Source organism: Bombyx mori, chromosome 13, assembly GCF_030269925.1.
Source record: "Bombyx mori chromosome 13, ASM3026992v2".
Taxonomy (NCBI): Eukaryota; Metazoa; Arthropoda; class Insecta; order Lepidoptera; family Bombycidae; genus Bombyx; species Bombyx mori.
The window spans coordinates 12,365,749-12,382,967 of NC_085119.1; the positions used below are offsets into that span (position 1 = coordinate 12,365,749).

Consider the following 17,219-nt stretch of genomic DNA (forward strand, 5'->3'; position numbering starts at 1 on the left):
TTAAAAAAAAATTGTCATACCATGGACACCAAACTAATTTCAAATCTAATCGTAAATATGTTTTGTCTTTGTCGCTCTACAAACCTTTTTATTTGACAGAAGAGTTTCGACGTCATTTCAAGGTATTCTTTAAAATTGTCCGTATAATAAGTCGCTTCAAATCAAACATAATGAAAGCTAATGGCTGAAACTGTTCACGAAACAGCTGATGGTGCATCGTTCGATCTTCAATAAAAACTTGTTTCTTTCATTCTAGAGTGTAATACTATTTAGATGAAACCCCATTCGTTTCATTGTTTAGCTTTGAAATCAGGGTGTGTTAAACCGTGTCACGGATCAGTTTATGAAAGTAAATTTCTTGGTGTCTATATTGCTGGCTTTTTCAGATGTCACTGACTATCCAGCAAATAATTTTGGATGCAAAAAGGCTCGCAGGTCGTCTTAAAGAACGCGAAACAGAGGCTGATGCTCTGTTGAGCGAAACCCAAGCAACTTATCGACAAATTCATACAATGAAACAGGTAAGATTTTCTTATGCACTCTATTAATTTAAACAGTGTTAAAGAACTTAAACATTAGGCCCCATTTTCGAAAGAAAAAATGGTTTTATATTCGACGTTTTAACTTAAACTTAATGTGATTAGAATAATGATCTTGTTATTAATTCCAATCTAATATGATTGGATTGTATTGGTGACCTTGAGTTTAATTGTCAGTTTTGTAAACAACATTCAAACACGCAAGCTTTCACAAAGTTATGGTACCTTCAAAATAAAGAAGTTCTTTTTAATATTATTGGATAAAATACATAATATAAATAGAAACCAAAAATATTATTTTGGTCATAAATTTAATCATTATTTTTAATGACAATACTTATATAATATACGATATTTTACACGTAGTACACGCCAATAACTTAACGTAGCGTTTTATTTTATTTTAAAAACCTTAAATTTTGTACTATTACTGTAAATTGAATCTGGGATCTGTAATGATATGTTTTGCGAACAACACATCTACTTTACTAGAGTTTCAATCAATACTAATAAGAAAATGATATTATGTCATAAACTCATCAAATTACTTATTTATGTGATTATATTTAGCATTTAGATAGTGGTCATATAGAGTAGTAATTTGGCATATTGAATGATTTATTGTGGTCTACTCAATATGCCTAACATAAACAAAACGAAATTTGTTTTTCCTGTACTTGTATTTCTGCTATTTAAGTCAGTGTAATAATTCTAATCAGTTTATTTGTTTATTATAATCCTTACTTCTGACAAACATGTTATGATGTCATTCTAAATTATAACTATTTTCTTTAGTATAAAGAAGAAGTTGATACATTAAATGAGGCATCACGAGAGAGACCAAGAGGGGCTCTCATCGCCAGCATAGAGAGAGAGTCTCAGCTCATGAGGGGTGTGCAGAGGGAGAATGGTGAGCTCAGAGCTGCACTAGAAGATCACAGACGAGCCTTGGAATTAATCATGTCAAAATATCGACAGCATACAGAGAAGAAAATATGGGAGTCAAGAATAGATTTCACCTCAGCTATAAATGAGAAACAACAAGAGGTTTTTTGCTTTTATGACATAGAATCCTTACTATTTTTGTGTTATGTTCCTTTTTATCAAAGTATTTCACAGTAGATTTTCCCAAGAAATCAAATTTATAACAAATGTAAAAATCTTTAAAGTAAAGAATGCTTGGTACTCAAATAAAGTACTAGTGTCAAGCATTGCTAATATATCAATATTTTAATTAAACAAGCAGATACTGATTTTGGAATGCAGTCTACAATGTAGGAATAACATTCTGTAATGTGTAAGTGGGTACCAATTTTTCTAATGAAATACGTACTTAACAAAATGTTCGCGATTGACTTCCACGGTGAAGGAATAACATCGTGGAATAACAATAAATAGAAATCAAACCCGCAAAATTATAATTTGCGTAATTACTGGTGGTAGGACCTCTTGTGAGTCCGCACGGGTAGGTACCACCGCCCTGCCTATTTCTGCCGTGAAGCAGTAGTGCGTTTCGGTTTGAAGGGTAGGGCAGCCGTTGTAACTACACTGAGACCTTAGAACTTATATCTCAAGGTGGGTGGCGCATTTACGTTGTAAATGTCTATGGGCTCCAGTAACCACTTAACACCAGGTGGGCTGTGAGCTCGTCCACCCATCTAAGCAATAAAAAAAAAAAATAAGAACTCCTGCCAAAGTACTAATTTGCATTATTACTGGTGATAAGGCACCTTGTTATCCTACATAGGTAGGTACCACCATTCTGCCTATTTCTGCCACAAAGAAATGATCCGGCCTAGAGAGTGGGAAAGCTGTAAAACTTTATGTATTTTATATGCTGTTCTTTCCAATGAGATATAGATTTCAAGTATCAAGGTGTGGTCTGCATTCACATTGTAATGACTGTTAGGCACTAAATGCCAAATGGGCTGTGATTTCATTCACTTGCAAATACTATAAAAATAAAGATCATTCACGGCAAGTGAATTTTTTACCACAAGCAAGCCTTAAATCGATTAGTTTAGTTTCATGTTTTTACTTTAGAATATTTTGACATATAGAAGGCATATCACTCAAACATGATAATAAATTCACAGAAGAAAAATATCTTATGTTTCAGTTGATACGCCAGCAAGCAGAACGAATCAATGAAATGACAACTGTTATGTACAAAGCAATAAATATGGACGAGAATAGTGAAGCCAGGAAGGATGAAGAGCTTTACCAAAGGCTCATTACTGAAAACAAGGTAAGAAGTTTCTAAAGTATTGTACAACATAATATGGTTGATGGGGCTTTCTTCTCCACACACAAATGCTACTTAATTATGAAAGTATTCCATCAGCTTATTTGCTTATAGTTCATAGATTTATTGCAGGTTTAAAAAAAAAAATACTTTTATAGTTTTCTGTAAGATCTTATGGACACTATTAGTATGACAATAGATTGAAGATCATTTTAGAAAGAATCCTGGAATAGTATATAAGCAGCTATCGCTTCTATTTTCATGCAGATCCTGCCTATGTGCGGGACTGTCTGTAATACCTTTTATTTATTTGTTGTGTATTTCAGTGAACGAATCACAACCATAATGTGAAAACGGCCACCCACCGTCTATGCCTTAATTGTATGATAATTATGGAAAATACAATTTTTGGAGCTTTAATTTTTATTCCACAATATTATTCATTTGTTAATTATTTCATAAGAGAAATTGGTATCTGCCTGATGTATAGTTGCATTGCTTGGCACTGTTGTATGTAATTGTTTATTGAATCACCATATGAATGTATAAATATAAAAAAAAACTTTTCGTTTTGTTCTCAAAAAATTATTCAAATAATGCCTATTTTGCTTTGCAACAAGAAAATATTTTAGTAGAAACGTAGTTACATTATTATAAGTTATTACCTAACTAAATATAGTTATCTTCCATAAAAATTACACAATAGATATAGAGAAAAGAAACTTTACATTACTGTGAACTATTTCGCGACAGAGAAATACGTTTGTAAATTGGATATCATTTTCGCATTTACAGGGCCTGAGAGAAATGCTGGATCTATCTCGAAGGTACGGGTCTGATCGTGTGATGGCGCCTCCAATGGAGGACAAGGACGTTCAAACAGACGGCCCGCCGCTGACGGGAGCGTGACGCCCCGCGCTGCCGGCACACCGACCGACTGCTACCTCGCGCGCTCACAGGTAGATCCTGCAAAATACTCCTGTCTGCACATCTGAATGTTTTTACTCACAAATTTAGAAATGTCAAAAGTCAGCTCATCAGGCGATGATTTTCATTATCAATTAGTCGGGTTTCGTTTTTTTCAATAATTGAAAGATCACAAAATGATGCACACAAAATTCGGTATAAATAATTGCATATGTTTTGTAATAATATACATGTGTATTTAATGATTTCACACAAGGTATTAAGGTTTTATTAAATAAAGAAAAATCTTTTACTGCATGTAATGGTTTATTTAACAATGACATGATCTTATAACTTTATCAAGTAATAGTGTTTGGTATCAAATTTAAAATTTATTTTAATTGAATTTAAGACCTTATTAATAATTATTATAAAATATTATCTGAAGTTTTTTTTATTGCAAAGTATAAAAGTAGTAAAATCGTATTATGTTACTTATTTTAAATAAATAATGAATTAATCGTTTTGTACATTCACTCTTTGCATTCACAATTTAAAAGAAATGAATTGTTTAGGCGATATGCCAAACTTAAATGATACATAAATTGAGACACATAAGTGACTTCTCTAAACATAGATCAATTGTTGCCTGATTACACTAAAATATGTTTCCTTGGTTTTAATTGTAATAAATAGTCTACCCTTAAACTGTATTCTTTGTTGGCTATCCTATTGAAAGGGGTGCATATAAGTTTAAAACGTATTTCACTGTCAGCCAAATCTATAAATTATCATGAAGTTTGTGGTATTTGGCATAAGTTACATGTGGGTTAGTCGTCCTGTTTGTGCTGGTCAAAACTGTTTAAACCATTAGCACTACATACACAAAATGCGCCTGCAATGACGATGTAGCGAAACTTGGTGGTTCCAATATTGTTTTCCGGACAATAAAGCTGTACTTTAAATTATGTGTAAGATATCTCAGAACTGTAAAGGGGTCCTTTGCCTAATGCACATGTGTTTGTAATTCATTTGTGCTGACAGAGAGCTTTAAGCAAAAAACAGTGACCGTTCCAGTATACAAATTTATACCTATTGTTACTCACAAGTTTTGGATCCTAGGTCTATTGACATGGTTTACCTTTCCGCTTGATAAAAAAATGTGACAAGAATACAGTGATACAACATACCTTTCAATGTAATGATTATTTGATTTTTCCTTTATTTGAAGTTTCGGTGTCAATAATTTGTAATGTTCTAAAAAATGTAGGAATAATCGTTTTACTTTCTCATTTAAATTAGAGTTGATGGTTGTAGACGTGATAGTAAATTGTAACGTGTTCAAGTCTCATCTCGTAGATGTAACTTCTTAAATAATATAGTCTCTTTCACAGCTACTGTGATCTTCAAAAAGTTTTTAAATGGTCCATATTCTCAGCGAATTGACCATTTAAACAGTAGAGCATTTAACACTGATAACCTTTAAGTAGTGTTACAACTATTATTTACTTAAGTATCTGAAATAGAACTACATAATATTGTTTTTCTTTATCTGACTTTATCTGATTTACAAATCAAAGATTAAAGATTACAAAGATCTACAAATTATTCTATATTTGAGGTAGATTATCTATTTTGTATGTTTGTCACACCTCGTCAATGTGAGACCGATTTGGATTCATATTATTAAGTTAAATTATTTTAATTGTCGAGTATATGAATATTATTAAGATAATGGACTTTTGTTAATTTGAAAATAAAATTGTACGCTTACACATACAGTTTCGTAAATTTTTAATTCAAGATTTTAATACTCGTTACTGTATACCTTCTGGTGTTGCTTTGTAAATTTATAGTGTTGTACCCTATTTAGAATGATCTTAGATTATTCGAATTTCACTTATTATGTATTAGTAAACACGATAAACGGACATTATGATTTACTATTCGATTGACACCTGCAAGCTAGTTATAATGATAGTAGACTATAATATTATACAGGGTGTAAGAGAAACGTTCCTGAGGCCAAATGGTATAATTCTTAAAATTCTTACTTTTGCTAAATAAAATGAGTTAATGAATATGAGCAAACTGATTCCAGGTTTGTAAGCCCTGAAAGAGCACTGTTCAGCATCAGTGCAGCTGTCTTGACAATCTTGACAGTAGTACAGACCCTTTATCTATAAGTGACATTTGGTGAATTTTGAAGTCGTCGTGGCCTAAAGGATAAGACGTCCGGTGCATTCGTATCTAGCGATGCACCGGTGTTCAAATCTCGCAGGCGGGTACCAATTTTTCTAATGAAATACGTACTTAACAAATGTTCACGATTGACTTCCACGGTGAAGGAATAACATCGTGTAATAAAAATCAAACCCGCAAAATTATAATTTGCGTAATTACTGGTGGTAGGACCTCTTGTGAGTCCGCACGGGTAGGTACCACCGCCCCTCCTGTTTCTGCCGTGAAGCAGTGATGCGTTTCGGTTTGAAGGGTGTGGGGCAGCCGTTGTAACTATACTGAGACCTTAGAACTTTTATCTTAAGGTGTGTGGCGCATTTACATTGTAGATGTCTATGGTCTCCAGTAACCACTTAACACCAGGTGGGCTGTGAGCTCGTCCACACACCTAAGCAATAAAAAATAAAAAAAAATTTAGGGCTTGTAGCATTTACGTCTGAACCTTTACGGCTTAGTTTTTTTGGGTGTATTGTTAGTAACCTCGAGGGGTTTTGCTAGTTTCACACGTGGGTTTAAAGCGTTAGCTGCAGTAATACGACTTTGGTTAGTTGAGCATTGTTGCGTGAAAAACCTCTGACAAGTTCTATGAGGCGAAGAGGGGATGTTTATTAAAAATACGTATTATACGTAATTCAGTATACCTATTTAGCATAGTTAGTCTCTATTTCGGGTCCAAGCAACAATACCAACATCGGCCTTCGATTATGCCACATAGACATACTGATTTTTCTGTGTTTACATTGTTCCCCAGGTCAGTTTCTGTTATTTTTTATTATCGCCGTTAGCTGTCATAGTGAAACTTTGCTTGGTCGTTAATATTTGTGACCTTGCTCGTTCACGAAGCCCGCTATAGAAAGCAGAGTATTAAATACACTTGACATTGGCGAAATCTAAAAGGAAACGCCATAAACCTAAGAGATAGATAGATAAGATTTTTCATTTGCTGTTGAATAAAAATTACTCCTTATAGGGATATACCTTATAGGTAATGGTATGCATTTACGCAGGTTTAATAGTTGTAATTATTGGTATTACATTACTGTAGGAGAAGAGCACGAAAAATGCCACCAGATCTTTGAAAGGTTACAAGATGGTTTTTATAGGCTGATCTTATTATTATTTTTAATTCCTAGTAAGTTGATGGAAATTCATAAATAGTGTGTTTCAAACGTCACTAGCAGTCATTTCTGAGTAGAAATATCTCGCAATCTCTAAATTATCTCTAAATAATATCTCTAAATTTCCAATAAATTTTTGATTGCACCAGTATTTTGGTTCCTCAGTTCGTTGCCAATACTCAAATTCTGGTATTTAAGGTTGATATTTTTGTGTTGTTTATTTGCCTTGTGGTAACTCTGAATGTTTTCCATGGCCAATGCAACTTATGTTTTTCTTTTTATTTGAATCAGCCCCTATGAGTTCTATTTTAAAAGATGTTTTTTTTTATTGCGCGGTGGTTTTAATTAGTTAAGTATGTTTTAAATATCTAGGAACTCGAATAGTTTTGTGCCCCCAGTGGGCATGCCGAGGGTATCCATCTCCATTCTGAACATGATGCGTCGTTCTGTTATAAAGTTACCACTTGTCTTTGTTTCAAGGAGCTTTTCCCTTACAACCTGTGTTTTTATTAATGTTGTCAATCACGTCACGTGTAGTCAGTCATTAGCCAGGTTATGAACAGGTCCACTGTATTTGCATTCAACACTGAATGTAGTTACAATAATTTTTCAACCTAATGTTATGAATGTAGTTATAGTAATTAAAATATTTATATACATAATATATTATATGCGCCTCTGTTCTTAGATGACAATATTGCCTGTTGAAATTCTTGTTATGCCAGAAATTAAATGAAATTTGGAAATTAATTGTAATGCAAGGCTAATTAACAGGAATGCTTTCAGTGTTTAGACATGTATTAGTGTTATACAATAGCTGATTGTTGCTAGGGAATTTGGAAATGTATACTGATGTCGCGGAGGATTCTCATACAAAATGTTTGTTGAAATGTTACTTTGTACTCAATAAACTGTTAATAAAATGGGCATATTATTCTTCTTTCTTAATTAGATATTTAAATTTTTAATGATATTGAACAATTTCTTTAAATTTATAATGATTTTCACATTATTAGGTATTTATATGATTAGCATTATTGTGTAGTTATAGTTAGTAATCATTTTTATTTTATTTTTAAATTAAGCCTAATTTCAGTTTCGTGATCAATAAAATCTGTACAAATTGTAAACAAGAATAGTACTTAAATATAAAAGAGGAATTAAACAATGGTATGGTTGTCTCTTGATATAATTCAAAATATACCAATGAATCCCATCCAAGGTATGTTTTGATTAAGACCACATATATAAATAAATAAAATATACATGCTTGCTCAAAATTATTCGCGCGCTACCCTATCGTATGGTAATGGTACAATGCCAAAAACCTCTTAAAGTGGAAACAACTACAAACAAAACACTCAGATAAACGAAGAAATAATTTATGTGTATTATCTGTGAAACGAAGCACGAACGCATAAGAATTGAACAAATAAATGAAGAATAGAACAAACAAATAAAAACGTAGAATAAACCACATAATATAGATTAAGTAGTATTAATTGGTTAAATTAGCCTACTTGCAATAATTATACAGTTTTTAAATGACTAACATTTAGATAATGTGTACAAAACACATTTGATGTTTTTGAGACCCCTATGTTTATCAGTCAATTTTTTGTTAAAAGAATATACCTTCACTGATCAAGTCATAAGGTTCATTATCGATTACTTGAATAAAAATATAGTATCGTTTCGTTATAAAGAACGCTGGAAGTTATGAATTCAAAGATCCGAGTAATTCAATATAGTTTAAAAATATATTAATAGTAGAACAGCGACATAAATTACAAGAATTAGTACCCATAGACGTATGTATTTATTTGATAAAAATTCACAGTAAATTTGACCATGAAAGTAAACGATAATTTTTATTCTCATCCAGCTCAGATTGATATTTTAGGATTTAAGGTTACTGTAATAACTTAATCTTCTAGTAAAATAGAAAATATGCAGCATTTAATGTTACTCAGCATAAAGTAATAAGTCGACGAGCAATAATATATTAACTTGATTAGTACCATAACATTCTGGTCCAAAATTAATGGTTCATAATAAATACAATTGTTTCGTAATAATAAAATATTTATCAAAGATTAGCCAATGAAATTGGTTAAAATAAATTATGAATAAACATTTATTATTATTATAGATTCAATTTCCATTAGTGTGCTATAGGCGTTTACGGTATCTGAAAGTCGAAGTGTACACACACTCAAAGTAGTTAATATCTCATTTATTTCGTTTATTTATTAGATTATTATGAATCTAACTGTAAAATTAGAAAAACTCGAATAAAAAATTAAAATAATGTCATAGTATTTTTCTGTAGACGAAATTGTAGAACATGAATTACTATGTATGTTTAAAATGTATTGAATAAATATAAATGAATAAGTGTTTGATTTTTACTCCTAACACTGTTTATAGGGCTATTGCACAACGAAATTTGTTCTTGGGATTATTAGGAAAGGTTCGGACTTTTCGTAACTGTTACTCGAAATTGTAAAATCCGCCTATCCTGTGAAAAGTGGATTATTATGAGTTTATATCCACATATACTTAGTCTGGCCATGAATACTGTTACAATTAAAAATAAATAAAATATTACATTTGAATTTGGAATCTGTAATTTTTATATGATTGCTCATTGAGTTTTCTCATTTTGGCGCCAATACATTGTACAATATTTTGCGATATTTAAAATGGAGTGGGGTGATAAAGAGAACCGAATCCTGTGATTGCATTACACAAAGTAGGTATGGAGCCAAATGCAATTTTTAAAACTCTCCATACGCTTGGTATAAGTAAATGTTTGTGTACCGGGCTATTAATAGGTGCAATGAGACCTCCTCTGTTTGTGACAGAAACAGATCTGGCCGTCCACGTAGTGTTCGTACGAAAAAGGTGGTCAAAGCAGTAAGGGAAAGAATTCTAAGAAATCCTGTCCGAAAGCAAAATATTTTATCTCGGGAGATGAAGATAGCACCTAGAACCATGTCGCGTATTTTAAAAGATGACTTAGGATTTGCAGCCTATATGAGACGTACTGATCATTTCTTAACTGATAATTTAAAAGAAAATAGGGTGGTAAAATCGAAACAACTAGTGAAGCGGTACGCAAAGGGATGGGATTTTTTTTAGAATTGAGCAACATTTCAACAAAAAAAAGACCGTATTTATGCTCAAAGCTCTAAGGAAGCTTCCCAATTAGTCGACAGAGTGCAACGTGGGCACTATCCGACTTCAGTGATGGTTTGGTGGGGTATTAGCTATGAAGGAGTGACTGAGCCATACTTTTGTGAAAAAGGTATCAAAACATCGGCACACAGTGGGTCGATACTATGATTTTAGTGACTTAGGGACCAACTTTGTTTTTTTACATTTTTCTTTATGTAGATAGATAGAGCTCGTTAATCTCAATAATAATTGTTTTGGGAAAAATTACAAAAACTTTATAGTTTGGTCAGAAAAATGTGTTTTGTGATTTTTTTGTATGGAGCGGGTCACATTAAATTAAATTCCTGCTAAGCACCGCGAGGTCCCGCTTTGAAACTTTATTTTCCTTATACCTTGTCTAGTCTACTATCATTTGATGCTATGAACTTGTGCATAAAGTTGCAACTCTGCCAAATAAATGGATCGAAAAAAATGAATAAATACATAGCATAAAAATCTTTATATTTTTTTTCGTAAGTGCTTTTAAGTTAAATTTGATATGGATTAGTAAGTAAAAGCACGTAATGATACCCATAATTACATAATACCTAAGAACAATACATTAAGTAGGTCTCTAATTAAGCAATCTCTCTAAGTATTATAAGTATTATATATTTTGTTTCACCATTCGATCTTTGGGTCAGAAAACAAAAGAAGATTGTGTAAAATATCCTCATTAGTCGACGTTCTACTTATTTTTCTAGAATAACAACTCTGTATATTTCCAAAAATCTTTATTGAGAGCTTCCGCTGCCTCTTCCGAGAGCTTACCTATTCGAATGGCACCAAAGCTCTTCATTATTGTATATCACCGCCATGAGCCAACAATTTATGGATACTGGAAGGCATATAATAGCAGGGATATAAATTAATATACAATTCTGCAGTATATCTACAAAATTCGGAAAAATTGGAAAGGTCCACGCGCTCTCCAGATGCAACAGACAGTCTGAAGAATCACGTGAAACCTCTCTATTAAATCTTTACGTATTCCTGTTATGCGGGCTGTTCCTTCTGCATCCCTGAAAAATCTTCTGGCAGTATTGCCATCATTGGTTGTTCCTACTTCTTGCTTGACAACATCTATAAGTAAACCGCATTCCTTTTTAAATGCTTGCTGTATAGCGCTCTTTCTGATTGATATTTTTTCTTTGTCATCGCCCCTTGCAACCCCATTTCTTGAAGTCCAAACGATAAGACGCAAACAAAAAAGTGTCATATAAAAAATAATCTCACAGGAAACTACATACGATGAAAAAATTGTGAAGTAATAACATTGTCTTTACCGATATGAAGTAAGCACTTCATGCATCTTATCCAGGCATGTAAAGATGGCATTCCATACTGGAATATTTCATTATTATTTTCTCTTTGACAAGCAAGTGATTCCAAAAAACTCTGACGGTTTTGCTTTGCAAATATCACAGACAGCAGAAAATGTTTCTGACAAATATGAGGTTATTTTGCCGTCTATCATCGTCATGTGCAATTGATGCTTCACTTCAACTTGTTTGATTTTTGATGGCTGAAGTCTTTCTATTTCTTCTGTTATGCTAGCTTTTATAATTGCCATTGTTGACTGAGTTTCTTTTGTAAATTTAAACATTATTGGACGGCAATAAAAGTTGATTAGGGTAGATCGTTTTCTCAAACAACTGTTCCATCAAATTTCTGAAGCCTTATAGGAACTAGACTGACCATGAAAATAAATGAATCAACAAACTCTGTTTCAGTTTTCTGTCTATAATTACTTTGACCTGGGACTCTATCAAAGCCTATTTGTTTATAAGCAGTAGCTCTCTTGCTGAGTCCAAATCCGAAGTAATCACATCTAAAAGCCTATATAGCGCCAATGCATTTTAATAGCAGCTCCTTCTTCAGTAATTATTGCCTCGTCTTTCCCTGGATAGCATTTGGTCTTTTCTTGCTTAAATTTATATTAAGAAGGGTATAAATCAGACCCATTTTCACTTGCTGCTTCTCTTAGGTTTATATACTGCCACTTACTTAATTTAAGTGAAACTAATAGTGCCTTATCGGGAGAATATGTACTACTTTTCTCTTTACTTGTACTTAAACACTCCTTAACTTTTTCTAGATCTTCGGGGTGATTTGACAAGTGGTTCATTATTGCTCCTACATCTTCATTTCCAGTGTTTCTCAAACTAGCAATTGTAGTAGTTTTCATTTCATCCGGGGATAACGAAAGCGATTGGTAAATTTGTTCAATGCGTCTTTCGTTTTTGCCTGGATCCCAATTCTTCAAAAGGTTTTCGAGGTGTAAAAGTAGATGTCGAGGCTTCTGTAGTACATTTGAGGGTGGTACATTTTCAACATCTTCAGTATTAGAAATCTCGAGCCTTTCCTGTGCAGTGTTGATAGCTTCAGGTATCATTCCTACGGACCAGTTTATTGCACCTTCTAACCAATCACATTTTTTTCTTATAAGCTGTGCTAACATGCGACTACTTCGTTTTCATATTGCACTTATATTTGAACAAAAGTGCGTACAGAATTTTTGGAGCTCAATACTTTTCTCTTCGGTTACGTTTATTTGATTTTGTAGGAATTGAAAGAGTTTTTTATTATCAGATAGCGACTGTAGTTGCTCTCTTAAAATCATAAATAATTCTAAATTGTTAACAAAATTATTCATTACTAGCGACCCGCCCTCGCTTCGCTTCGGAAACATTAAAACACACATGAAACGAAAAATATATAAAAAAAAAAGTAGCCTATGTTCATCAGGGACAATGTCGGCTTCAAATGGAAAAAGAATTTTTCAAATCGGTCCAGTAGTTTCGGAGCCTATTCGAAACAAACAAACAAACAAATCTTTCCTCTTTATAATATTAGTATAGATAACGGAAAAAGGAAGATCACAACGACAATCACGAGATGTTAGTAGTAGTACGAATAAACGAACACTAGTTAGTATATAATAAACATGGTCACTTTATGCTTCCAGAGACAAACAAATGTTTACTATATTTTCTACTACCCAGTAATGGCTGCTTAACTAGTTATCCTCATTAAATAATGTTAACTATCCTAATAATTATAGAGAATGCTTAATTAGAGACCTACTAAATGTATTGTTGTTAGGTATTTTGTAATTATGGGTATCATTACGTGCTTTTACTTACTAATCCATATCAAATTTAACTTAAAAGCACTTACGAAAAAAAATATAAAGGTTTTTATTCTATGTATTTATTCATTTTTTTCGATCCATTTATTTGGCAGAGTTGCAACTTTATGCACAAGTTCATAGCATCAAATGATAGTAGACTAGACAAGGTATAAGGAAAATAAAGTTTCAAAGCGGGACCTCGCGGTACTTAGCAGGAATTTAATTTAATGTGACCCGCTCCATACAAAAAAATCACAAAACACATTTTTCTGACCAAACTATAAAGTTTTTGTAATTTTTGCCTAAAACAATTATTATTTAGATTAACGAGCTCTATCTATCTACATAAAGAAAAATGTAAAAAAACAAAGTTGGTCCCTAAGTCACTAAAATCATAGTATCGACCCACTGTGCGGCACAAGTATATCAAGATACCATTCTTGAGAAGGTAGTGAAGCCCCTTACACCATGTTCAATAATCAAGAATGGTCCTTCCAGCAAGACGGCGCCAGGTCATAAAGCTCGGTCTACGCAGTCTTGGTTGGAAACGAACGTTTTTATTTGTTTTATTGCTTAGATGGGTGGACGAGCTTACAGCCCACCTGATATTAAGTGGTTACTGGAGCCCATAGACATCTACAACGTAAATGCGCCACCCACCTTGAGATATAAGTTCTAAGGTCTCAGTATAGTTACAACGGCTGCCCCACCCTTCAAACCGAAACGCATTACCGCTTCACGGCAGAAATAGGCAAGGCGGTGGTACCTACCCGCGCGGACTCACAAGAGGTCCTGCCACCAGTAATTACGCAAATTATAATTTTGCGGGTTTGATTTTTATTACACGATGTTATTCCTTCACCGTGGAAGTCAATCGTGAACATTTGTTAAGTACGTATTTCATTAGAAAAATTGGTACCCGTCTGCGGGATTCAAACATCGGTGCATCGCTAGATACGAATGCACTGGACGTCTTATCCTTTAGGCCACGATGACTTCGTTTCGGACTTCATCAGAGCTGAAGACTGGCCGTCGTCTATTCTCGATCTTAATCCGCTGGATTATGATTTATGGTCAGTTTTAGAGAGTACGGCTTGCTCTAAACGCCATGATAATTTGGAGTCCCTAAAACAATCTGTACGATTGGCAGTGAAAATTTTTCCCATGAAAAGAGTGCGTGCTTTTATTGATAACTATTGATAACTGGCCTCAACGTTTAAAGGACTGTATTGCAGCCAATGGAGACCACTTCAAATAAGCTTTTTATACTTTAGATTGTTTTATATTTATGTATTAAACTAACACACTGTAAAAGTAATAAGTAAATGTTATTTGCCATAGATTTTTTTGTTTTCCTTTGTAACAGCATTTATGGCCAGACTAAGTATATGCAAATGAGTAGTTTAAAACTATTGATTTGTAGTAGAAATAGGCAGAGTAGTCATGTCTATCCATACGGACACGATGCACTGCCACCAGTAAAATGTTGTTTTTAATTTTCCTACTAGTCTATTTTACAGGTGCTAAGTCGATAAGTAATACATCGATAACAAATGTTTTCGGAATTGTCCTTTGAACTGATTTTTAAAATTTAATGTTGCGCAACTTTTATGTTTTGATAATTGTGAATATCATTTTCCAAAGCCTACTGATACACTTTATTAAATTTATCATTTATCCCACAACATTTTATTCTTCAATTAATAATTTATTGGCATCATTCAATCACTACACTAAGATAAAAAATTTATATCAACAAAAATAATTCTAGGAATGTTTTCCTTTTAAGCTATGTAGACAATAATAATTTCGGTTGACAATATTTTTACTAACTAAACTTGATAGATACAAATGTTTAAAGTGGAAATAAATAAAAACAATAACTAGGATTTTCAAGTTTATTTGGAACTTCTTAAATAATTGTCATGTTACTTTCCTACTGATGAGAGGTAGGCAAGCAGCACTAATCTACTATTTCTTAATCATACTCTTGTTTGAGTATATTCTATAGGAAACTTGAAGGAGTGTTGACCAAGAGCCTGGATGTTGGGTAACAAGCCAGCATTGGGAATAATATTCCATGATAATGTTAATGTGACATTGCTGTGACCTCTGAAAAATAAAGTACGCTTTAGTGGGTGTATTTTGGTTTATCTTAATATAAATAGAATGGTTTAATTATATTTTTACATGATACCAGGGATTAGTTGGTCACACACATTGGCCAATCACCATGAAAGACACAAAAATTGTAAAACAACTTTTCGTTTCACACTTTCAAATGAACATAGCCTTATGCCTATGCTCAGTTCCTCTGTTCAATTTAATAATGAACGAGGTGCAGGAGATAATGCAGGAGGAAACCAACAGCTCATAGGATTGTGGCCTTATTGTTCATGTTGTCAAAATAGTTGGCTAGTTCTCAAGTGGTGGACATACACTGTGATCATGTGGGAGACCTATATCCAACAGTGAATGTCTATAGGCTGATGATTAAATTAATTATTATTGCCAAATCTCTTGTCTAAAAATCCCCATTTGCAGAACCATTAAGACTATGCCTGTTGTATGTTGATAGTACTAATAAAAGATGTTCCCTGAAGTGCCAACAAAAATTATACTCAATCAAATAAGACGTATACCATAGCAGACATTAGCAAATATTAATATCTTTCACAAAATTTTATACACAATTGCATTGGTTCAAGCTGTAAGAGCAGTGTATGTAGTAATAATAAATTTTAATAAAAAGCAATTTCCTTATGTGTTTCACAAAATAACAGTACTGGCAAAGCAATATTTGTGTGTTTTAAGTATATTGCATCTAGGTATAAATGAGATACATTTGTAAGGCTGTCATAAACATTAAAATGTTTGAAATTAATTTGTCAGATAGACTGTACTTACTTTAAGCCGTTGCCATCGTCCCAGAAATAGTACTTAGTGTTCATGTTCTTGAAGTCTAGCACAGCATTTTCACCTCTTAATATTATTTTGTCCCACAATACAACCTGATTCAATTCATTGCTTGGTGTAATGTATTCGGCAGTGAGATATAGGAACAACTGTTTAACGTTCCAGTTAAAGAGGTTGGACAGATCTGTTTTAAGATCGAAAGTTAAGAAGCCAAGATCATTTCGTTCCCTAGATGCTCCGTAGTCAGGTACGTTTTTACTGAAACAATATAGGTGTTGAGTTTGTATAGTTCCAATTTAAAGGAAAGAAGAAGAAAGGGAAAGTTTTGTTGCAACTTACACTACTACTTTAACTGTATTCATTTGGGCCCCAGTTCTGTAGTCCACAGTCAGGGTTGATAAAAAACACAAGAAAGTAAGACATGCTAGTACGCTTAGCGTGTATGTCAGTATTGCATTTCCTCTCGTTAACACGGAATACATGCTAACAAACTAATTTGATTTAAATTATTACTAAAGATTCAGACACTTTCTCAATTTTGAGGTTTTGTTTTTCGTTGACGTTTGCATTGAGTCCCTTCGATGACGTTTGGGACACGTCATGTATTAATCAAAATTTAGTTTCTGAACGGAGACAAAATTTGGTGGCTTTGGACTAATTTCACTTGCACTTTATTCAGTTATTAACGGCCAACATTTACATCGTCTTAACGCTTATATCTAATTTTTATTAAATATAAAATTTAAAATACCAAATATTTTATTGATGTTTACCGACGATTTGGTTTTGGTGAAAACATTGTTAGTCGTAAAAAAGTCTAATTTTCCGTGTCCGTGTCAAACACTCAGATATACACTTAACATTTCTGATAGTCTAATATGAAATAGAAATAAATGGAAAAG

At 33.0% G+C, this 17,219-nt stretch overlaps 2 protein-coding genes across 4 annotated transcripts; one reads left to right on the top strand and one right to left on the bottom strand.

Moving 5' to 3' along the window:
* Positions 1 to 113: 113 nt before the first annotated feature.
* LOC101742062 (FGFR1 oncogene partner 2 homolog) lies at positions 114 to 9,447 on the top strand. 3 transcript variants are annotated; one of them, XR_009974740.1, is made up of 6 exons: positions 114 to 314; positions 387 to 521; positions 1,335 to 1,586; positions 2,659 to 2,787; positions 3,580 to 5,898; positions 6,350 to 9,447. XR_009974740.1 is itself a non-coding variant. In XM_038014937.2 (5 exons), the coding sequence occupies exons 2-5, from the start codon at positions 387 to 389 to the stop codon at positions 3,691 to 3,693; spliced, it is 630 nt and encodes a 209-aa protein (XP_037870865.1). In that variant the 5' UTR covers positions 114 to 314; the 3' UTR covers positions 3,694 to 9,447. The 3 variants fall into 3 exon arrangements, 1 of the variants encoding a protein (XP_037870865.1); XR_009974741.1 differs by having other exon boundaries at positions 3,580 to 4,217; positions 4,813 to 9,447; XM_038014937.2 differs by having other exon boundaries at positions 3,580 to 9,447.
* Positions 9,448 to 15,285: 5,838 nt separating this feature from the next.
* On the bottom strand, positions 15,286 to 16,890 carry LOC778464 (signal peptidase complex subunit 3; the record flags this gene model as incomplete). The annotated part of the gene is given in 3 exon segments (NM_001098293.1): positions 15,286 to 15,513; positions 16,309 to 16,575; positions 16,657 to 16,890. Coding segments are annotated over 3 exon segments (540 nt in total). The 3' UTR covers positions 15,286 to 15,383.
* Between the last annotated feature and the right edge of the window lie 329 nt (positions 16,891 to 17,219).